The sequence below is a fragment of the Phytophthora sojae genome (genome assembly GCF_000149755.1).
Source record: "Phytophthora sojae unplaced genomic scaffold PHYSOscaffold_3, whole genome shotgun sequence".
NCBI classification, from domain to species: Eukaryota; Oomycota; class Peronosporomycetes; order Peronosporales; family Peronosporaceae; genus Phytophthora; species Phytophthora sojae.
Genome location: NW_009258117.1, coordinates 9,289,769 through 9,310,423, shown reverse-complemented (window position 1 = coordinate 9,310,423; position 20,655 = coordinate 9,289,769). Strand labels below are relative to the sequence as shown.

General features: G+C 57.0%; 13 protein-coding genes across 13 annotated transcripts; 7 read left to right on the top strand and 6 right to left on the bottom strand.

Moving 5' to 3' along the window:
* Positions 1-71: 71 nt before the first annotated feature.
* PHYSODRAFT_314061 (hypothetical protein) lies at positions 72-1,793 on the bottom strand (the record flags this gene model as incomplete). The annotated part of the gene is made up of 5 exons (XM_009526732.1): positions 72-422; positions 494-1,090; positions 1,156-1,290; positions 1,360-1,536; positions 1,605-1,793. The coding sequence occupies 5 exons, from the start codon at positions 1,791-1,793 to the stop codon at positions 72-74; spliced, it is 1,449 nt and encodes a 482-aa protein (XP_009525027.1).
* A 193-nt stretch (positions 1,794-1,986) lies between these two features.
* On the top strand, positions 1,987-2,724 carry PHYSODRAFT_496773 (hypothetical protein; the record flags this gene model as incomplete). Its single annotated transcript, XM_009526731.1, has 1 exon — positions 1,987-2,724. The coding sequence occupies one exon, from the start codon at positions 1,987-1,989 to the stop codon at positions 2,722-2,724; it is 738 nt and encodes a 245-aa protein (XP_009525026.1).
* Positions 2,725-2,810: 86 nt separating this feature from the next.
* On the bottom strand, positions 2,811-3,435 carry PHYSODRAFT_330133 (hypothetical protein; the record flags this gene model as incomplete). The annotated part of the gene is made up of 2 exons (XM_009526730.1): positions 2,811-3,180; positions 3,218-3,435. The coding sequence occupies 2 exons, from the start codon at positions 3,433-3,435 to the stop codon at positions 2,811-2,813; spliced, it is 588 nt and encodes a 195-aa protein (XP_009525025.1).
* A 2,317-nt stretch (positions 3,436-5,752) lies between these two features.
* Positions 5,753-6,055, top strand: PHYSODRAFT_489423 (hypothetical protein; the record flags this gene model as incomplete). Its single annotated transcript, XM_009526729.1, has 1 exon — positions 5,753-6,055. One exon carries the CDS (start codon positions 5,753-5,755, stop codon positions 6,053-6,055), a length of 303 nt encoding a protein of 100 aa, XP_009525024.1.
* A 385-nt stretch (positions 6,056-6,440) lies between these two features.
* Positions 6,441-7,721, top strand: PHYSODRAFT_492731 (hypothetical protein; the record flags this gene model as incomplete). The annotated part of the gene is made up of 5 exons (XM_009526728.1): positions 6,441-6,515; positions 6,666-7,107; positions 7,184-7,347; positions 7,419-7,560; positions 7,630-7,721. 5 exons carry the CDS (start codon positions 6,441-6,443, stop codon positions 7,719-7,721), a joined length of 915 nt encoding a protein of 304 aa, XP_009525023.1.
* A 1,180-nt stretch (positions 7,722-8,901) lies between these two features.
* On the bottom strand, positions 8,902-9,542 carry PHYSODRAFT_330130 (hypothetical protein; the record flags this gene model as incomplete). Its single annotated transcript, XM_009526727.1, has 2 exons — positions 8,902-9,008; positions 9,086-9,542. 2 exons carry the CDS (start codon positions 9,540-9,542, stop codon positions 8,902-8,904), a joined length of 564 nt encoding a protein of 187 aa, XP_009525022.1.
* Positions 9,543-9,868: 326 nt separating this feature from the next.
* On the top strand, positions 9,869-11,118 carry PHYSODRAFT_256272 (hypothetical protein; the record flags this gene model as incomplete). The annotated part of the gene is made up of 9 exons (XM_009526726.1): positions 9,869-9,995; positions 10,064-10,134; positions 10,195-10,233; positions 10,299-10,358; positions 10,426-10,539; positions 10,612-10,638; positions 10,698-10,769; positions 10,844-10,871; positions 10,940-11,118. The coding sequence occupies 9 exons, from the start codon at positions 9,869-9,871 to the stop codon at positions 11,116-11,118; spliced, it is 717 nt and encodes a 238-aa protein (XP_009525021.1).
* Positions 11,119-11,149: 31 nt separating this feature from the next.
* PHYSODRAFT_314057 (hypothetical protein) lies at positions 11,150-12,802 on the bottom strand (the record flags this gene model as incomplete). The annotated part of the gene is made up of 1 exon (XM_009526725.1): positions 11,150-12,802. The coding sequence occupies one exon, from the start codon at positions 12,800-12,802 to the stop codon at positions 11,150-11,152; it is 1,653 nt and encodes a 550-aa protein (XP_009525020.1).
* Positions 12,803-12,915: 113 nt separating this feature from the next.
* PHYSODRAFT_330127 (hypothetical protein) lies at positions 12,916-14,133 on the top strand (the record flags this gene model as incomplete). The annotated part of the gene is made up of 1 exon (XM_009526724.1): positions 12,916-14,133. The coding sequence occupies one exon, from the start codon at positions 12,916-12,918 to the stop codon at positions 14,131-14,133; it is 1,218 nt and encodes a 405-aa protein (XP_009525019.1).
* Positions 14,134-14,348: 215 nt separating this feature from the next.
* Positions 14,349-15,593, top strand: PHYSODRAFT_495311 (hypothetical protein; the record flags this gene model as incomplete). Its single annotated transcript, XM_009526723.1, has 1 exon — positions 14,349-15,593. One exon carries the CDS (start codon positions 14,349-14,351, stop codon positions 15,591-15,593), a length of 1,245 nt encoding a protein of 414 aa, XP_009525018.1.
* A 311-nt stretch (positions 15,594-15,904) lies between these two features.
* On the bottom strand, positions 15,905-16,601 carry PHYSODRAFT_314054 (hypothetical protein; the record flags this gene model as incomplete). The annotated part of the gene is made up of 3 exons (XM_009526722.1): positions 15,905-16,123; positions 16,206-16,547; positions 16,587-16,601. 3 exons carry the CDS (start codon positions 16,599-16,601, stop codon positions 15,905-15,907), a joined length of 576 nt encoding a protein of 191 aa, XP_009525017.1.
* A 198-nt stretch (positions 16,602-16,799) lies between these two features.
* Positions 16,800-19,238, top strand: PHYSODRAFT_496969 (hypothetical protein; the record flags this gene model as incomplete). The annotated part of the gene is made up of 1 exon (XM_009526721.1): positions 16,800-19,238. One exon carries the CDS (start codon positions 16,800-16,802, stop codon positions 19,236-19,238), a length of 2,439 nt encoding a protein of 812 aa, XP_009525016.1.
* Positions 19,239-19,447: 209 nt separating this feature from the next.
* PHYSODRAFT_496599 (hypothetical protein) lies at positions 19,448-20,635 on the bottom strand (the record flags this gene model as incomplete). The annotated part of the gene is made up of 3 exons (XM_009526720.1): positions 19,448-20,201; positions 20,273-20,353; positions 20,424-20,635. 3 exons carry the CDS (start codon positions 20,633-20,635, stop codon positions 19,448-19,450), a joined length of 1,047 nt encoding a protein of 348 aa, XP_009525015.1.
* Positions 20,636-20,655: the final 20 nt, after the last annotated feature.

The following is a 20,655-nucleotide window of genomic DNA, read 5'->3' as shown; positions in this document are numbered from 1 at the left end:
AGAGTGCTGTTCTTAGTCTCCGTCTTGTACATACGCGTCGCTGCAATAGTGTCCCCCTGCGCGCACGAGTGTTAGCGAGTGAGTGAGGAATACCGACGATCTTCTTCAATAGTTCCTACCTCTGATCCAAAAAAGCCGATATCCATAGTGCCTGTTTCAGTATTGGCGGACGAAACGATGATTTCACCGCGTGTAAACGAGTTTACCACTTCAATCGTGTCAATCTGCGCTTTGGTGCTGGAGTTCACGAGCGGAAAACTGGCCGAAGCAATACGGGAATCGATACTGCTACACTTGGCGACAAAGACCACATTTGCGCACATGACGGCGAGGATGAAAGTCACAGCTAACAAGATGAGCACGACGACAACTCTCATCGCAATCCGCTGACGTCTTGTCGATTTCTCGAAGAGATTTATCCACTGCAAAAACATAATCATCACAACTAATGGTAAATAGGTGACGAAGTCTGCTAGAAAATCACGTGACCAACCTGCTGAAAGAACGAAAGTGGCGAGTCTGCTTCGGGGACGCTAGCGTTCACATCGACCGGATCGAGACTGACAGCAGTTTGCTGGAGGTCTTTAATGCTGCGCTTTGCGCGCGCAAGGCGCTGCTTCCATGAAGCTGCGTGACGCATCAGTGACAAGCTCATACCCGCTTCGGATAGTACAAAGAGCCCTGATAGGAGCCCCACGTAAGCAACCGCGTTCAAATTGGAGCGCATCGCCGCTGCAAACCGATTGCGGTCGTACACCACTTGAGACGTTGGGGGCAGCAGGATGCGGATACTTTCCCAGTTCTGGAGGATGTTGTCCTCTACGTAGCTGCGTCCAGCGAAGCAGGTGATTGCCAGCACCACTGAACACGCTCCGATGAGGGCCGACAGCAAGTAGCAGATCGACAGAAGTCGGCGATACTCAAAGTTTCCTCCCACAAAGGCAAGAAGCGCTACAATTAATAGCAGAACCCCGCTGGCAAAGATTGCGAGGCCTGCGTATGGAGCCGAGGCCAGCGTTCCAGTGTCGACGACGTAGTTCCCACCAATAATGAGGAAAAGGGAGAGCGGGAACATGATAACGCTGAAAATCTGTGCACGAGACGAAGTGGTGAGTCTCCGCTGAGCTTAGGCAGGCATTAGTTGCAGCTATTTACCTGGAGGAACGCTACAGCCGCGCGTCGCTCGCCTAGTAGTCGGCGTAGATATAAACTAAAACACAGGTGCGCAGTAGCATCCACGATGAGAACTGTCGCTGCAATTTCCAGTATCCTCTTCGTCTCAGTGAGTAGCTGGTACAGCAAACACGACACACTCAACAAAGGTAATAGTGTCTCCGACGAAAAAGTTGCAAGACGAACCTTCTCTCTGTTCTCAATATCGCGTAGGAGGAGCGATTTCTCGAGGTATGCCGCGACCTCGAGCTCGACGTCTGCAGTGAACAAGAGGCACAGCCCTCCAAGGACTGAAAAGCCAAAACAGGACCCGATTCCAACCATGAAGCTGGCCACTGCCGCTGGAGTCGATCTGCAAACTCCCTGTCAGTACGAAACATTCATTAGAAAGCTGAAACAACTAAAGGTCAACTGAGAGAGCGAGAACTTACCGTAAGTCCACAGAGAATACTCACCACACCGACCGCGCAGCTGAGAATCAGCGTAGTGTGGTGAAGCGAAGACAGCGCATAGAGCACAAAGAGAGCAGCGGTGCTCGCTAACTCGAGGAGGAGAAGTAAAGCGCTACAACATCTAGCCTTGCAGGTGAAAGATGGCAGCGCTAGAAGATCGTGAGGCATTGGGCTCTCTCTCCACACGAGAGAAATGATGAATGCCGTGTGACACATGAACGCGTTTCATGTTGCTGACACGGGACAACGCTCGCTATATTTTTGTTTTCTGCAGGGTCTCACCACTCTGAACTGCATCTTCAATCCGCAAACTTCGCTGCATGCTTCACTGCTACTACTATCCTGATAGTCTGCATCCAACATGGGCGACTGGTACATGGACAATCTCTGCGTTCTCGCGGTGGTGCTGGGTTGCAGCCCCGTGGTGTTCGTGCTCGCCTTCATAGTCATCAACATGCGAGTACGACGGAAGTTCGTCGGCGCCGCCGCAGAGAATCGAAAGACGTCGGACACACCGGAAGTTGCGTTGATCAAGGCTCACACCCGGATGGTTCGGCTTCTCTCAGTCGCTGGCATCCTCCTGCAAGTGGTGCTTCTCGTGCGGATCACGCGACTGTCGTCCACCGCCTCGTCCTACTCGCTCGCGCTCATCCGGCCGGTGATCAACCTGTGCGTGTTCATACTCGGGTTCATGACCAACACCCACGCCGCCTTTCGTTTGACCTACTTGCTGCTGCTCGGCCAGATCGTCGTGTTCGACACCGTCGCCGAGGTGTCGTTCGCCATGGTCATCGACTGCTTGCAGACTCAGGGCATCCAGTGCGGCGAGATGTCGCTCTCGCTGACCGTGCTCCAGTTCCTCAAGCGCCGCGAATTAGCCAGCCTCTTCCTGAGCCCGTGGGTGGCTCTGGAGACCGCCTACCTCTGCGTAGCCATCGGCTTCTGCTCGTCCAGGTACTCGGCGCGACGGTTGTCACTGTCCCGACCCACGTTCAACCTCCGCGCCGCGCTGCTCGCACACTTTCCCGTTCATCCGCGCCAAGTATCGAACGCCGTAGCATCAGCAGCAGCAGTCAAACGTCCTCGCTTTGCTGTGTAATATTGCAACAAAGCTCACTTCAATTTGACTTTCGCCCTCATCCTAAGATCTCCAAATTTCTTACAGTCGGGTTACCGCTAGTGCTTCTAGTATCTGGTAAGCTTAGCAAGACCATAGATGGGCTTCCAGTTTGGGTTGTTTCTCTTGTAGTGCTTGGAGTACTTGAACCACATGACATACAGTGCAGGATCTGCGTCTTTCAAGACTTCCAGCGACTTAGTGTTCGTCATTTTCAACGCAAGTTCTGGGTCCAGGTTGTACTGCCTGATTAGATCATCGGGAGTCGCCTTGAGGTCCTCGTCAAAATGCCTATTGGCGTTGCGTGTAAAATTCTTTTTGGCTTTCTTCAGAGTAGCGAGATAGACATCATACTCGGCTGGAGAATCTGGTACAGACTTGGTCAGCTTTACCAGCTCAGCTGCATCAGCCCTCAGCGATTGCTCTGCTTTCTCCGCGCTCGAAGGTGTTTCAAGCTTCTTCCCCCCATCCGAACAGCCGAGCAAGAACTGTGGAAATCTTGTCGGCCGCCGCGGTATCTGGTCTCTCTTCATCGTCATCAGCAATCGCACTGGCCCTCAGGAACCTGGCGCCTTCGCCGTCAACCGAAGCAAATCCAACCGGGCCTGTGGGAGAAAGAACCGTGGCGTCCGCGTCGATGGAAGCCAACTGGAGGATTACCGCTAGAACGAGCAAGATGAACCCGAACTGCATGGCGGTGCGGCTGGCAGGACTTGGGAGCAGGATAATAATCACGAAATCTTGCGCTAATACGGAATGTTTGAGGCCGTCTTACCCGTATGTGCCAATTTGATATCCGTGGCGATGACGTTGTCGGGTGCTGCATATGCAAATTGCTGGTTGGAATGACTTCATCTCTCTTTACGCACCATACATTCCCCAGGCTCTCACTCTCCCCAGGAGTGACAGCTGTCAACACTGGAGGATTGGCTTTCAACACTGAAAAATTGGCCTTTGGCACTGAGGGGTTAGGAAGGTCTAAAACACTGAAAGAATCACTGAAGGGCACTGAGCCATTTATAATGTACTAAGTTTGAACGGGTCGCGAGCTATTCCCGGGTCTATTTTGCTCTCGTCCAGTGACCACAGTGCGTTTTCTAGACTTTGGCCGCACTCTTCAATCGCAATCGCCTCCCTTCCGCAGAGCCTAGCGCGCTTCATGTCCATGGAGACATCTCCACTGGATTCCTCTGACCCGAGCAGCCAGTCCGAGTCGAGCGTAGCGTCTAGCACCTCCGAGTCAGATCCATCCACTGAGTCCGAGGTAATTCACCGACAGCTATAATGAATTCTGCCAGCTTCTCTAATAGAAATCCGATTCTGCAGCAGAGCGCCCTTGAAGGAGACTCCCTTGAGGGAGATACATCCCAACGCGATCGGCAGTCACGTCCTAAATGGAAGCATGTCTGGAACTCGGCTGATAACACTGGTCGGAGATACGCAGACGTGAAACAGAGACTGCCAACCCATGCAACTGCTAAGAACGATCAATACGACTGCACGATGCAACACGCGCTTGTCGGTCACTACGAACTCGCCTACACCGAACACAAAATGCGCACTGTTATTACAAGATGCACCTCGACGAGGTGCAGGTTGAGCGGTGTAAAATGTGCTTGTCGGTACAAGATTAACCTGTGTCAGTCAAGCGACAACGTAACTATTGTCCAAGAGGAAGCCACACCAAGTTGGGCCCTGGCACGGATTCTCCAAGAGCTACGCGAGGTCTAACTGACGAAGCAAAGGAGCTGGTGCGCGAGATACTACTTCAGAACCCCGGTGTAGCTCCACATGTGGTCTTCACACATCTTAGCACTGTATTGCCGGGCCGAGTGCCCTTGGAGACTCAGGTGCAAGGATATCTAAAACGATGGCGCGCAAAGAACAAGGACGACTCGATGGAGCCTGTCATCGATATTTGTGCTAGATCCATGTTCGAGCTTGTGGAATACGTTGATCAAACTGGCGAGAAGTTATTGGTCTTCTGTGATTCGAGGTTAGAAGAAGGTCGCCGGGTTCCTGACCTGGGAGACGCTACAGATGAGTCTCCATTTCGTTTTGGCCTCACTTGTTTTGCATTGTTGGCGAACTACATCAACGTCCAGCAAGATCCGCGGTACTCCATGTTGACAGCACACATAACATGGTCAAGATGAAGTATAACGTGTTCATTCTCGGGATTTCGGGCAGTTGTGGTCATTTTTACCTGTGGTTTACTACTGTGCTTCTCAACGCCGCGCGGAAGATGTGGCTTGGTGCCTAGCATATCTAAAGAGGGTCACTATGCAACTCTTTGGTCGTATTGCACCTTCCACCGCCTGCGGAGGCACAGACTGCAGCATGTGCGACTGCTCTTCAATCCAACTCGGTGTCACTACCAGCTCAATCTGATCCACCGGCAACAATGTCCCGTCGGGTCACGATTGCGAGGCGGAGATCGAAGAAATCAGAAAAGAACAAGAAGTGTGAATTTTTTTCGGAGGATGTAGCTCAGCCGATCAAGTCCGCTCACACTTTGAGGATGCAATGGGAAGAAATGCCAGCGAATGGGTGGCTGGTCGGCGCAACATCGAGAGCATGTCAGCCATAGCGGCCTGGCTCGCAGCCAAGTCTCGTAGTGTCAAGCGCCAAGCCGTTGACTGGATTGCCACGGAGGGGGGTGAAGCAAGTCGAAGACTAGCCTCTGCGTTTAACCACAGTAGCATAATCTGCTAATCCATCTTGCTGGCGTTGATAGTGAAAATTACTTGCGTGTTCACTTACTGTATTTCAGTGATCGTCCTAACACTACCAGGTGCCTCTGTAGGGTACTTTATAATATTAATAGATGGTATATTCTACGTTATCTAGCGCGTATCAACAACCGTTATTGTTGGTTAGACGAGGCTGTATGTTTATGAATCACAAATTCTACATTTTATGAGGTTCTATTGTCGTGCCACCAGTTCTAGCGAATGTCATTCTCCAATTTGCACGCGAGTGACGAATGCAGTCGCTTTGGTATTTGTGTATGCTCTTCAGCTTTCTCGGTAGCACGATCGCTGCTAGTAATTTGGACTTCATCGGGTACATCGAGCTGTACTCCAAGACCCAGTACGAGAGAACGTTCTCCATTCTCAAGATCACCTATGCCAGTCAGTGCTATAGTTTGGCCTGCGACGACCTGGACAACCAAGCTGCGTCGGTCGCGTGGAACCAGCTGCCGAACTCAACCTCCGACACGCTCATCTTCTACAGCGAAGCCAACTGCACAGGCCACAAAGCGTCCGTTCGCCTTGACAACCCCCGCCGAGGGGTTCCCGATTTAACATGAAAGGCACCGTGTCGTCGTTCATGGTCAGGACGAAGGCGACTATCGCCAAGCGAGGCCATGCAACTGGGTGCCTGGCGCTGGCATGTATCTACAGGACCCAACTCTACCTCGCTTCCTGTGATCTGCATGCATTTGTGTGCTAGCTGCGAGTCTTATGGGAAAGTAATGCAGACGTGAGTGAGTATAGTTTTTTATGCTGGTCAAATTTTAGAGGCTTAGTGTCGTTTAATGGCAAGTTCACTTCAACTTGACCCCGCCCCGTCTCATGTACCCTCAAAATGACACTAATCCGGGGGTAACGTCACTGTTTGTGCCTCGTTTCGGTCGCATGCAAACTGTCAGTCAATTCGCCAGCGCAATAATGGCGACGCAGACATCAGCGCCGATGGCCACGCCGCGGCGCACGTTCCGCATCCAGCTGGACGGCAGCGGCCCCGCGGAGATCAACTTCAAGCAGCTCGTAATCCAGAGCAGCCGAGACAGCGCGGCCACCAACGGCAGCAGCAGCCAGCAGAGCGGGGCGTCGCAGCCAGCAACGCCCAGCGCCCCCAGCAGTGTCAAGTCTCCAGCGGCAGCCGGCAAGGCGTCGGCGCCCTCCGCGCGGCCGCAGCGCTTCAACATCATCGAGCACCTGGAGAAGCGCTACGGGGGCGGCGCCGTGCTCAACGACGCGGACGACGGCGGCGCGGGCGGTGGCGGCGGCTTCGACCGGCGCGACGACGATGACCTGTACGACTCGGAGGACTCGTTCATCGACGACACGGAGCTGCAGCAGAACATCGAGGACGTGCGCGGCCAGACGCGCGTCAAGACCAAGCACTCGGGCTTCTTCGTGAACGCCGGCGAGGAGATCGAGACGCTGGAGCGCGAGGACGCGGACAGCGACGACGACCGAGCCGCCGCCAGCGCCAAGGCCAAGCGCGGCAAGAAGCGCGCGGTGGACGGCGCGCTGCGCTCGTTCCTGGACGAGCTGCCGGACGCGGCCAGCGACTGGCAGCCGACGGAGGAAGTGGTGAAGAACCTGGAGGTGTTGCGCACGGCGGTGCGGGAGTGTAAGTGAGGGAGTAGAGAGGAGAGAAGGGGGAGGAGTGAGGTCTTAGCGTTTGTTACTGTTGTTGTTGTTTGCAGTGGCGGAGGCGGCGCCGATCCCGAAGGTGTTCCCGAGATCGCTGGATGAACCGCTCAGAGCGGTGGACAAGCTGGTGGTGGAGGCACACCCGAACAAGTGGCGAGTCACGGGATACTTCGCCACGCTGATGACGTTCTTGCCCTACACGAAGCAGTATCTGAAGGTCAGTGTCGTGGAGTGCTGTTTTCATGTTGCATGGTGCTGGAGTTGTTCTGATATTGTGGTGGATTGCAGTCTAATATGCTGCGACTGGAAGCTCGCGATGCCGCGAAGAACGAAAAGGAGAAGCTGGACACCGCGCTTGACGTTGCCACGAAGCACATTGCAGCGTATGCGACTCGAGCAACGGCGGAGCCTGCTGATCTGCTGAAGGATGGTACGTAGACGACAATCCACGTTTCTTTTGTGAACAGGGTAAGCTGACGAATGTTCTTGTCGCTTGCAGATATTGCGAAGGACAAAGAATTGGGCACCAAGCTCCATGCATTGCTGGAGCTTCAAGACGAGTGGGTTTCTAAAGAAAATGACTATCGGTAAGAGACGCTGATGTGGGGTGGGGGTTGTGCAGCGCAACCAGGTCTAACAACACACTGATTTTGCAGTCAAATGCTAAAGACCGAGGACAAAAAGCACATGAAGGAGGCGGACTATAAGCCGCTCAACCAGCGCCAGGAACGCAACCGCATGTTCAACAGGGTATGCATGGACTGCAGATCTTTATTTCCTTCTTGCAAACGGCTAACGTAGTGCTAACTTGTACGCAGATCCTTGCACTATTCCCTGCTGGCCTGACCGACCTGCAGACATTGCGAGCCTTGAATAAGGCCGCAAAGGTCAAGACAGCCAAGAAGCCTGCGCAGCCCAAGACCCCGGTCAAAGGCGCCACCGCAGTAGCAAAAAAGAAGGCAGTCGACACAGCGACTACAGGGGCAACTGCCCCCGTGAAGCGGTCAATTAAGCCGTTCAAGTCACGAATGATGGACGATGCTCCGCCGTTCGTAGAGGCTGACTTTGACGAGGTAGAACAATGAATAGAATGATGCCGGACACAAAATACGACTAGTTTATCCAGTTCGCAGTCCTTTCCCACCAGTGTGCATGCTGTCCTGGATCATCCTTCACTCGCTGTCCGACCCAGAAGAATGCTTCCGGCGAGACTTGCTTGGTCGGCGGCGCGGCGAAGGCGAACGAGACGACGATGACGAGCGACCGCGAGATTCCGACGACGATGAAGACGGTGAGCGGCGCGAGCGACGGCCACTAGCATACAACAACAAACACAATGATATGAGTGGGGTGGCACCAAATCAAGAAGGTCCAGTATGGTGGTTACCTGCGTTCCCGTCTCGGAGACCTCTCCCTGCGCTCTGGGCGACGGTCGCGCGATCTCTGCGGCGACCGAGACGGCGATCTTTAGCACAACAAAGCAAATAATATACACACAGCTCGATTAACCTCTGGGCCCGAAGCACAGCAGGATAAAAGAAACACTTACTGGCGGCTACGACGGCGCTTCACCGACGGCGACCGAGATCGATCTCGTCTCGAGCGGCCCCGCGGAGAGCTCCGCGATCGTCTCGGAGGACTGCGCGATCTTTTCCGTGGGCTCGGTGACCGTCTACGCGGACTGCGCGAGCGTCTACGTGGACTAGGAGAGCGCCTGCGTCTGCGCGGGCTCCTCGACCGTCTCCGCACACTTGGAGAGCGTCTTCTGGGGCTACGGAGACGGCGCGGAGGACTGCGTGGCCGTCTCTGCAGACTCCTCGAGCGTCTCCTGGGCTCCTCCCTGCGATTGCCTCGCTCGGGGCTGCGTCGTCGCTCCGTCTTGACAACAGCAGCAGTCTCCTCCTCCCGCTTCTCGTCCGGACGGGGCCTGCCTCTTTGCCCGTCACTCTTGAGACCTTCAGCGGCCGCGCGCTTGGCCTCCAGCACCTTCTTGAGCTTGTCCTTGTCGCTCGCGAAGCGCTGCATCTCCTGCTTCTTCCTGTCCAGGATGGCGCTGGGGATGCCCGTGGGGTTGCTCTGCGCGCTGAGCAGCAGCGTCCAGAGCTCCTCCGTGAACTGGCCCGCCTGCTTCTCCAGGAAGCCCGTGAGCGCCACCTGCAGCTGGCGCGGGTCCAGCCTCTCGTCCACCTTGGGCTCCAGCAGGTTGATGGCCATGGACACCACGATGTCGTCCTCGAAGCCCAGCAGCTGCGTGAGCCGCTCCGTGACCCACTGGTTCACCACCTCGCGCTGCACCTTGCGCATGTCCACGCGCTGATCGAAGCACTTGGGGAAGCTCATCGCGGCCAGCAGCTTCTTCTCCTGCGCCAGGTGCCGCCCGTCCTGCGCCGCGCTCGTGCCGCGGATCGTCATGGTCTGCTATAGTATGTAAGTGGTTGGACCGATCCGAATGTGCGTTTCGTGGAGAATTGCGGTGAGATTTGTGCAAAATAGTGGAAATTACTGAGGAATATACTGTAGGACGGTTTTAACTGTTAGCTCGTTGTAGAAGTTGAACTTTTGCAGCGATGCTCGCTCGTCTTGGCCTGATGCATGAGGCCGCGACTGCGAGCAGCAGTGGTGCAGAGCTTGCGGCGTTTCTAGAGAAGGAGGCGGAAGACGCCGACCCGAAGAAGAGGAAGAAGGCGCTGAAGCAAAAGAAAAAGCCACAAGAAGGAGAAGATCTCCCAAAGCTGTTCATGGAGCTGAAGTGGTCCGAGCAGCGGAAGATTGGGGCTAAGGCTCCGGTGCTGCGGCAAGTGGAAGGAGACTCCATCAACCAGCGGATCCGCCTCTATCGACGCACGATATTTTTCCATATCCACTGTGAGGGGCCCTGGGTGGTTTGAGATTCATGGCTTGAGCCCTTACTGTGATCGTTTTGCATGATGCAGCCAAGCTGGAGCATAATGGCTACATCACACAACGACTGCGGCTGAACAATCAGAATCCCAATGGCAAAGACGTAAGCCTGTGCTTTGCTCCAGGGTTTGCCTATGACTTGCTTACCTACTTCTGTAAACAGGAAAAGGGCCGAACTGCACTGCATTACGCTTGCAGACACGTGAGTGTGTATGAACGATTGTGGGGGTTCTGGTATTGTGATAAGATATCGTTATCATTGTGCAGGGTGCTGAGAATGCGGTGAGGACGCTTCTTCACGAGGAAACCACGATCGATGACCCAGACGTATGTCCTGCACTCATCATTCCTACATGTACATGTCGAGGCCATGCCAATTTACACTGTGCTCTAGTTGGAAATGCGCTGGACCCCTCTGCACTACGCTGTAATGGGAGGTCACGAGAACATCGTGGAGCGCTTGGTGGATAAAGCTCCAGTGCGACGGATCACGATCAACCGCAAGGACGTATGTGGTCATTGATTTTTTTTACCTTTAGGCACATTGTCACGGTCATTATTTTTTTCGCTGCTTCATCAGAAATGCGGCATGACACCCCTCATGCTGGTAAGTGATCCCCAGAGCAACATATCTTGTCGCTCAACGCAACTCACTATTGGCTGTAGGCCTGTGGAGAGGACCATGCAGGTGTCGCTAACGTGCTTCTTCGTAAGAAGGCTTTCATCGACGAAACGGATGTACGTGTCTGAGTATGAAATGAGATCTATTACACATCCATGTAAGCTTACAAATGAGCTGTCTCTATGCTCAGAACGATGGTTGGAGCGCACTCCACTATGGTGCGTATCATTCCTTATCTATTCTCTGCAGTTGCCTCGATTTCATAGCTGGTCGCTACTTGCTCTAGCCGCTGCAAACGATTCAGCCCTGGCTGCCGAAGTGCTCGTTCAGTACGACGTCAGTCTCAAGACTCGGACGGAATCCACGAACGAGACAGCTCTCGAAATGGCCGAGCGGCTTCGTTCACACCTGGTGGCCATTCTCCTGTACGAAGTGACCTACCGGAAGCCCCAGCCGATTGTCTGAGAATCAAAATCAATCGGAAAAAAACGTCGAATTAATTCAAGACGTTCTTTATCAGCGACTGCGTGATGATCGGGAGTGCCACAGCTAGAATGTCGATATCCGGGTCCAGCTTCCGCCCAACCGCTTCCAAGACCGCGATGGACACGACAATCGAAGCGTACTTGCCCTCCAGTTTCACCTCGTGATTGCAGCAGAGCTCCATCACCTGACGTAGCAATGCCCCAACGTGCACCTTCTTCAAACTAAGCCGCCAACACAGCGCTTCGTTCACAATTCTCTCCATGCCCGTGCAAAACGACTCGAGATCCTTGCACTTCGCCGGCACAACTTCTCCGTTGGGTAGTACTTTACCCTTGCTTCTCGCCACGATGAGCTCACCCGCCTTGTATCCGTTGCCTGTTGCTACTGCGTGGAAGAGTTCGACAAAATTACGCAGATCTTGTTGCTCAAGCTTGGTCACGATACCGGCGTCGATCACCACCACACCCGCATTGCGAATGGCCTCGGACCGCGACACACGGGTGTTTCTGCCCGTGCCTTGCTCATCAAATAGCAGATTACCTGGGTGCAGGTCTCCGTGGGCGAAGTTATCCAGGAACACCATCCGGAGGTACGCTTCGAGCACAACACGTGCAACAGCCTTCCTGCGCGGCGGCTCCATCTGTGCGAAAATCTCACTGAAGCGCAGCCCACCTTCAAAGCTCTCCACTAAAACATTTTCCGTCGTGTAGTCCATCAACGGCACGGGGAAGCGAACGCCCTTGCGGTTGCGAAAGTGTTCGCTGAACCGTGCCAGATTCTCGCCTTCAGCCCGCAGATTCAGCTGCCTCTCCATAAGCGACGCGAACTCCGTCACGCTGTCCTTCCCACCCAGCCACCGGAGCGTCGGCACGACTTCCAGCATGTCGACGAGCCCGCGCAGCAGCTGCAGATCCAGTGCCACCATTTGCTTCACGTGGGGGTGGATCACCTTCACCGCCACTTCCTCATTCGTCGCCAAAATGCGGCCTCGATACACCTGCGCAATGCATCCCGAGCCAATGGGCTTGCTGTCCACCTCCAAAACCTCCCACCACTTGTCACCGAACGCCATCCTCAGCGCGTCCTCTGTCTGCTCCCACGAATGCATCGGCGCGTGCTCGTGGAACTTCTCGAACCGGTCGCAAAACGAGGCCGGGAACATGTCGCGACGCGTGCTCGCCCACTGCAGGAACTTCATCACGGTCGGGGACGAGAACTGCGCCAGCCACAGTGCCAGCTCCCACCACTGCTCCTCCACTCGGGGCAGCACCGCGCCAGCTGTGAAGGCCACGGGCGCCGTGAGCGCCAAGGGCAACGACAGCCCCAGCAACTTGGCGAAGTGCAGCGCCACGCGCAGCAGCCGGCGCAGCGTCTGCACCAGCGACTCCTTGTCTTCAATTGTGGGCGATGTGGCCAACACTCTGGGGAACACGCGCAAGAGCTCGGCATTGCGGCGGCTCCAGGCATCGCGCGCGAGTCGCGCTCGGCTCTCGGCGCTGAGTCGCGACTGCAGCGCGCGCGCTTGGTGCGGGACCAGCCGTGGCCACGTGGACAGCTGCGGCTTCTGCACTGGGCGCAGCAGTCGGCGACCTGCCAGGGATGAGCGGGGCGCGCGCCGAGCCGCAGCCGCCGACGCGGCACCGCGCAGGAACACGAGCGCCATCGACCCCGAAAGTGTTGTGGTTGACGTACCGCTGTATTTCGGGGCCCATCTGATCTCGACCGGTACAGCGTACCATAGTGTCTGGTAAACTTGCCTTTCATCGAAGGGTGTCGATGCTGCGGAACGCGGCGTGCGGGCGGGCGCCTGCGTGGCCGAACAACGACGCGCGGCCGGAGCTGCAGACGCTGCGGGGTCGTGTGCTGCGCCATGTGCTGCTGTGGCTGCTCTTCGGGCTGTGGATCGTGGGGCTGGCGACGTTCATCGGGCTGTGGCTCTACTCGGGCTACTGCGTGGCGCGCTCGGCTTGGGGCACGGTGCAACTCGGCAGCTGGACGGGAGCCACGCCGCTGCCGTCCACTGTGCAGGTGTATCTGACTTTGACGGCCATGTACGAGGGCTACCACTTGGTGACGCGGCAGTCGCAGCACCTGTGGCCGCTGATGCGACGCATGGCCCGCTACGTCTTCCTGCGCTACCCGTACTTCCGCCTGAGCGTCGTGGTGTTTGAAGAGCGCGAGGAAGCGAAACAAAGAGCAAGACGCGAACAGCAGGAGCCGGAGAAGGAGGAAGACGGCGATGAAAGTGACGGAGACAAGCGCAGCACTGGACACTTGAGTGTGGGGGCGGCGGCTGCAGCAGTGGAGGAGAACGACGTGACGCCATTCGTCGAGCCGAATACGCGCGCGCTGTTCACGTTCCACCCACACGGCGTGCTGACCTGCGGCTTCTCGCTCAATGGAGCCCACCACATGGCCTTTCAACGCGCTGCGTGCCGCTGGATCTCGGCCGAGAACCTCTTCTACTTCCCGATCATGCGCGACATTCTGCACTGGATGGAGTTTAGCAGCAGCACCAAGGCGAGTATGCAGAGCATTATGCGCACGGGACAGAACCTATGTCTATTACCCGGTGGCTTCGAGGAAGCCACACTCTTCCAGCGGGGCAAGCACCGCGTGTACATCAAGAAGCGCTTCGGCTTCATCAAATTGGCGCTGCAGCACGGCTACGACATCTACCCGGCGTACACTTTCGGCGAAGAGTACACGTACCATGCCTTCCCGTATCTGCAGTGGCTTCGACTAAAGCTGAACCAGTTCCGGATCCCTGGCACCGTCTTCTTCGGCCTGCCCATGTGCTTCTTCCTGCCGCGCCCCGACGTCGACCTCATCACCGTCGTCGGCAAGCCGCTGCGCCTTCCGCACGTTGAGCACCCGAGTAGAGAGCTGGTAAAGGAGTGCCACGACAAGTACGTTGAAGCACTGCGAGACCTCTTCGACACGTACAAGGGCGTCTACGCGGTCGACCCGAAGGCCGAGCTAGAGCTATTCTGAGCGGTGAGGCCATAGGCTAGATGCAATAACGCTTAATAGAGAACGCTACCGCGAGTCGTTCACTGCATGCGTGCTGAAGGCAGACTGCTGGAAGTCATCCACTTCAACTTCAGTTTGTGTTGGGTTCGTGTGGAGCGCAATCACGATATGCGACATTCGTAACGGTTTGCGGCTGCAATGGGCTTGACACTCTGCAAGTGTACGTCGCCAGAGCAATGGCCGACGTCTCCAAACTCCGCCATGCCGCCTGCGGACGCACGCCCGCGTGGCCCAACAATGACGCGGTGCCGGAGCTCACATCGCTGCGCGGGTTCGTGATGCGGCGCTTCCTGCTGTGGTCGCTCTTCGGGCTCTGGATCTTCGGACTCGGGGCGTACATCGTCATGTGGCTCTATTCGGGCCTGTGCGTGGCTCGCTGGGCAGCGTCGGCGGTGCAGAACGGCGGGTGGGCGCAGGCATCGCCGCCACCCGTGGCTGTGCAAGCCTATCTGGCGTTCACTGTGCTGTACGAGGGCTACCACTACGTCACGCGCGACTCGCTGCATCTGTGGCCCCGGATGAGGCGTCTCGCGCGCTACATTCTGCTGCACTATCCGTACTTCCGTCTGAATGTGACCATCTTCGAGGAGAGAGAACTGGCCAAGCAGAAGCTCAGGGACGAGGAAGAGCAGTCCAAGGACAGCGATGATGCCACGGCTGATGACGACGACGATGACGAGCAAGATGGCGCTGGCCAGCATCTCAGCGCGGATGCAGCGGCCAAGGCGGTCGAGGAGAACGACATCTCGCCGTTCGTGGAAGCCGGGATGAAAAATCTCTATGCGTTCCACCCGCATGGAGTGCTGACCTGCGGCTTCTCCTTCAACGGAGCGTATCACATGGGCTTCGAGCGCTCTGCGTGTCGATGGTTGTCGGCAGAAAACCTCTTCTGGTTCCCCGTCGTTCGCGACATTCTCAACTGGATGGAGTACAGCAGCTGCGCAAAAGCCAACATGCTCAAGTTCATGGGCAGCGACTACAACGTGAGCATTATCCCCGGAGGCTTCGAGGAGGCTACGCTCTACCAGAGAGGCAAGCACCGTTTGTATCTCAAGAAACGCTTCGGCTTTATCAAAATCGCGCTGCAGCACGGCTACAATGTGCACCCAGTGTACACATTCGGCGAGGAGTACACGTACCACGCATTCCCGTATCTGCAGTGGTTTCGTCTGCAACTGAACCGGTTTAAGATTCCTGGCACTCTTTTCTTTGGTGACGCTATGTGCTTCTACCTCCCCCGAAACGATGTGGACCTCATCACTGTTGTGGGCAAGCCGCTGCGATTCCCCCGCATCGAACGCCCCACAAAGGATGATGTACAAAAGTACCAAGCGCAGTATATGCAAGCGGTTCGGGATCTGTTCGACAACTACAAGGGTGTCTACGCTGTCGATCCGAATGCCACGCTAGAAATCTACTAAGGACTCAGTGGCGGAAGGCCACGCTTCGATCACTTTACCGTTCCATCAAATCCATGAATACAGTTATCATTTGACCAGTCAAGCAAACGCTAGTCTCAGACCAGTAAGTACCGGCTGTCTAGATGCTTTCGGGATACGAAATGAGATACCACAGTAATTCCAAACGTCCGGGTGAAAAAGCATGGGAGTCAGCCTCGGACGAGGGTGACGGCCACAATTTCCCATGCGCTGCAGCCGTGGAGACGGGTGCATTGCATGTGTTTATTACGGTAAAGTTATTTGTACAAACGAGGCTCGAACGCTCGGGGATTTCAAGATCCGGCGTTCCAGGCTTCGTCCGGCAGCGATTGCAGCACCTCCTTGACCACCTCATACGGCGCCGTCGTGAAAAGCGAGGCCGGGTACACCGCCGCGCCCCACACGGGGTGCACCAGGATTTTGCACATGCCGGCGCTCAGACAGCGGTAGCGCAGCAGCAGCTCCACGCCGTCCACCTCGCTGTACACCTTGTTGCTCGACAGCGTCAGCATCTGGAATAGCAACCACAACAGCAAAGGCAACAGTGATCAGACCAGGCCAGAAGCAGTAGAAGTCCATGGCGACTGTACGCACCGGCAGTCCGGAGCAGGGGTCGATGAAGTCGGCCCAGTACTTCTTGGCGATGAGCGCGTTGGCCACCTGCTGCGCGAAGGCCACGAAGGTCTCAAGCAGCCGGTCCTTCTCCTTGTCGGCGTCCACGCCGTACTGGCTCAGGTCCATGAGCGACTTCTGGCACGTGAGCACGGCCAGCACCGCCGCGTCGCTGCCCTTGCGCTGGAACTGCGCCGGGAACACGTGCTTGAGCTCGCGCAGCATCAGCCGCGGACACGCGTGCACCGACACCTGGAAGCCCTCGCGCAGCTCCATGGGGCGCAGCAGCGGCTCCAGCCAGCCACGCACGGCGCGGGTCGGCACCTGGTTACTAGCGGTCGCGGGAATAGGCTCCACCTCGACCTCGACCTCGCCCATAGTGCCAAAATGTCGTTATGAGCCAATCGTTCCGGCGGTGCGGGCGAATTTTGGCCAATCGTTGTGGGGAGTATGTATCCATGTACCTGTTTTGTGGTACTGTCGGTGGCACCATTCAACGTCCGTCAGTCAATCAATCCACTGGAGCTGCGCACACTTTGGCCGTGGACGATGGACGTGAAGCAGGAGGACGCGACGATGCAGGCCGAGGCGCAGGATGAGCGCAGCCAGCAGCAGCAGCAGGAGGAGATCAAGGTGATCGTGATGAACTACGGCAAGTGGAAGGCGCCCAAGGCGCTGAGCGACGTGCTGCATGCCAAGGGCGTGCAGTTCTTTAAGGTGCAGAAGTCGCGGCAGCTGTCCTTCGGCTTCGTACACTTCCGCTCGGCCGAGGAGCGCGCCGAGGCCATGCCCAAGATGCAGGCCATCGACTGGAACGGCGAGCCGCTCGAAGTCAAGGACGCGCTGCCCAAGAAGAGCATGAAGCCCATGCGCACGCGCGGCAAGCGCGACCGCGACGGGAAGGACAAGGCGGACAAGGACGAGGAGAAGCAGCCGGAGGAGGACGTATCTGAGCGTGACGTGCGCGACGTGGTGACCCCGTGGGCCAACGTGCCGTACGAGGAGCAGCTGGAGCGCAAGGAGGCGGAAATGAAGAAGGTGCTCGTGAAGATCGTGCGCCAGACGCGCAAGGAGTTCGGCAAGAAGGAGAAGCGCGTGGCCCAGGCGGACCAGCGCAACAAGAAGCGCAAGATGGAGAAGGAGAAGCAGGACGGAGAGCAGGAGCAGCCCACTGAGGCCTACGTGGACGACGCCAAGCCGAAGTACGCGACCAAGATCCCCAAGTGGCTCAACAGCCACGGTTCGCTCTACGTTGTGGCCAACGACGTGCTGTACTCGCGCGCGCACGAGGCCGAAGCAGGCACGCCCTGGACGCGTGTGGCGGATGCCACCGATGTGATGGGCATCGTGTCGTTTGGCAGTGACCTGGTGGGTGTCAAGACGGACAACGTCATCTACGCGCTGAAGCCGGACTCGGCGTCCAGCGACGGCTTCAAGTGGGAGAAGATTTGCAGCGGACCTAAGTCGCAGATCACGTCGTTCGCCTCGCTGCGTGGCGTGCTCATTTGCTGCACCAATAAGGGCAACATCTACAAGCAGGAAGGCACTGGCCGCTTCGCGTCGGGTGAATGGAAGCTTCTGGGCAAGGTTCCTGGCGCCACTGTCATCGGACTGCACAACGGATTTCTTTACGCGATCAACCCGAAGGCCGACACGCCGTGGTCGCGCGCTCTGTTGGATGGAGCTGCGTTGGAGTCGCTGACGTTCGAGAAGTTTGATGTTGCGATGCCGCAGGCGCTTGGTATTACGTCGCACAACACGCTGTTCATCCTGCTCACCCACAAGACTCTTGAGTACGTGCAGCCGGACGGCACGATCAAGGCGACGGTGCCCCTGACGGCCAAGGTGAAGGGTGCGACTTTCACTGGATTTGCGAGCCACAATGGCCTGTGCTGTCCGATGGACTCGATTCACGCCTCCCCTGTGACGGAAGGATACCGCAACAAGTGCGAGTTCAGCTTCGGTTTCGACAAGGAAAACAAGCCTTGCGTTGGATTCCGCCTTGGTCTGTTCCGTGAAGGCTCCGTCGTTGTCAGCAAACCTGATGAGTGTGTGAACGTGTCCAGTGAGATGAAGGCCGTGTGTGCTGTCATGCAAAACATCGTGGAGACGTCAGAAATCCTGGTGTACGATGTCACCACGAAGTCGGGCGTGTGGCGCGTGCTGACTGTGCGTCAGAGTGTTAACACCGGCGAACTCATGGCCATGGTGCAGGTGAACCCAGCTGGCAAGACGCCCGAGGAGCGTGCTGCCCTGAAGGACCTGCTGGTGGAGCGCCTGACCGACGAGAACAACTCGTTCAAGATCACGTCCTTCTACATCCAAGAGTACGAGGGACTGTCGGCCCCGTCGGACAATGACCCAGTTGAGCACGTGTTTGGCAAGACGAAGCTTGAGGAGCACCTGCTCGGCATGCGATTCGACGTGTCCCCGAACGCCTTCTTCCAGGTCAACACGCGTGGAGCCGAGGAGCTGTACTCGCTGGTGAAGCAGCATGCTGATGCCGACGAGCACACTCTTCTGTACGACGTGTGCTGTGGTACCGGCACCATTGGAATCTGCGCGTCGAAGGGCGTGGCCAAGGTCGTCGGTATTGAGATCTGCAAGCCTGCCACTGATGATGCTGAGGTGAACGCGGTGCTCAACGACGTCAAGAACGTGAGCTTCATTAACTCGAAGGCCGAAGACGTGATGAAGGACCTGCTGCGCAGGAAGCGCGAGGAGAGCGAGAAGCACCTCAACCGCGTCGTGGCCATTGTGGACCCGCCTCGCGCCGGCCTGCACCATAACGTGCTGCGCGCACTCCGGGCTTGCCCGCCGGTGCAGCGTATCGTGTACGTGTCTTGCAACCCGACCAACTCGCTGGTGCGAGATGCCGTGATGCTCTGCGGCCCCAGCACCAAGGGCATGCAGGGCGAGGCTTTCCAGCCCGTGCACGCCGTTCCTGTGGATATGTTCCCGCACACGCCGCACTGCGAGATGATCATCGTGTTCGAGCGCGTCAAGACGGAATAGATGAAAGCGATCGATTTTTCTACATAATAGCATTGCTCATTGTTGCCGGTATCTCTGTTCTTCCTCGAAGATAGCCTGTAAGTCGACCACAAAATCTACATGCAGGGTATGCTATGGCCACGCGTGGAGACACGGTGCCAAGTAGTTCCATCTCGTGCATCAAACGTTCAGCTTCTATTCTATAGAGAAGGGCTATCACCTGCAGGTTCTTACTCCTCTTCTTCAGCATCGTCGTCGTCGTCGTCGTCGTCTTCTTCCTCCTCGTCGCTAATCTCGAGACCCTCGTACGCCTCTTCCTCCTCTTCGTCGTCGTCATCGCCGAACTCCATCTCGTCGTCTTCAGATTTCCGCTTCTTGCGCGCAGGCTCATCGTCCGCAATCGGGATGTCCTTGAGGCCGTCCGCGCAGAACAGCACGCTGTTGAGTCTCTGCTTGGCGTAGATCGTGTGGCGATACTTGCGCGTGTTGATGTCAAAGATGTGCACCATGCGGTCGAGTCCCACCGCCGCGATGTAGGGCAGCGTCGGGTGGCATGCGATGTCGCGAATGGAGCCCACGGGGCCCGTGCAGCGGCCCATGTGCTTGAGCGTGCGCAGGTCCAAGATGTCCAAGTTGCCTGCCGTGTCGCCCACGTACACCCGCGTCTCGTCGGGCGACACGCAGAGCGACTGGATGGGGTTCTCGCCGAAGTTGTCGAGCTGCTGCACTGGCCGCCGCTTGGTGTTCGTGTCGTAAATCCTGACGTGGCGGTGGCCAGTGCCCACAACCACTCGGTGGCCGTTGCTGTTGCCGGGCGTGGACAGGAAGCGCAGGTCCTTGACCCACACGGGCACGCGCATGTCGAGCTTGTCGTGCGTGACGTTCTTGGCCTTGAACAGCACCTGCTGCGTCTCCAGCGACCACAGGTTCAGGTCGTGCTCCTTGCCGCCCACGCCGATCGCCGTCTGGTTCGCAGCCTCCAGCCTCATGATGTTCAGGTCGCCGCCCACGTTGAACGATGCGGGCTTGCCGGCGTCCTCCAGCGTGCTGCGCACCAGCACGTCGCCCGTGTCGGAGCACTGCACCACCGAGCCGAACTTGTGGATAACGTCGAGGCCCACGCAGCGCGTCCTTTCCTGCGCATTGTCGGGCGTCTCCCAGGACCAATCAGGCTCCCGGGCGGCGCTCAGGCCCTTGCCGTGCGACGCCTCGTAGCTCTCCACGACGCCGTCGGCGCGCGCCAGCACCACGTTGCGCTGGAAGTTGGCGGCCTCGCGCTCGTCCGCGTACCAGCACAGACGCTGGATGCCTCCGGCGCGCGCCTGCGGTTGAGCGCGGCTGGACAGCACGCGCTGCTCGTTCTTCTCCAGCTCAATGGACTTGAGCAAGCCGGTCTCGTCGCCTACCAGGACGCGCATGTTGCCGCAGTTGTGAAATG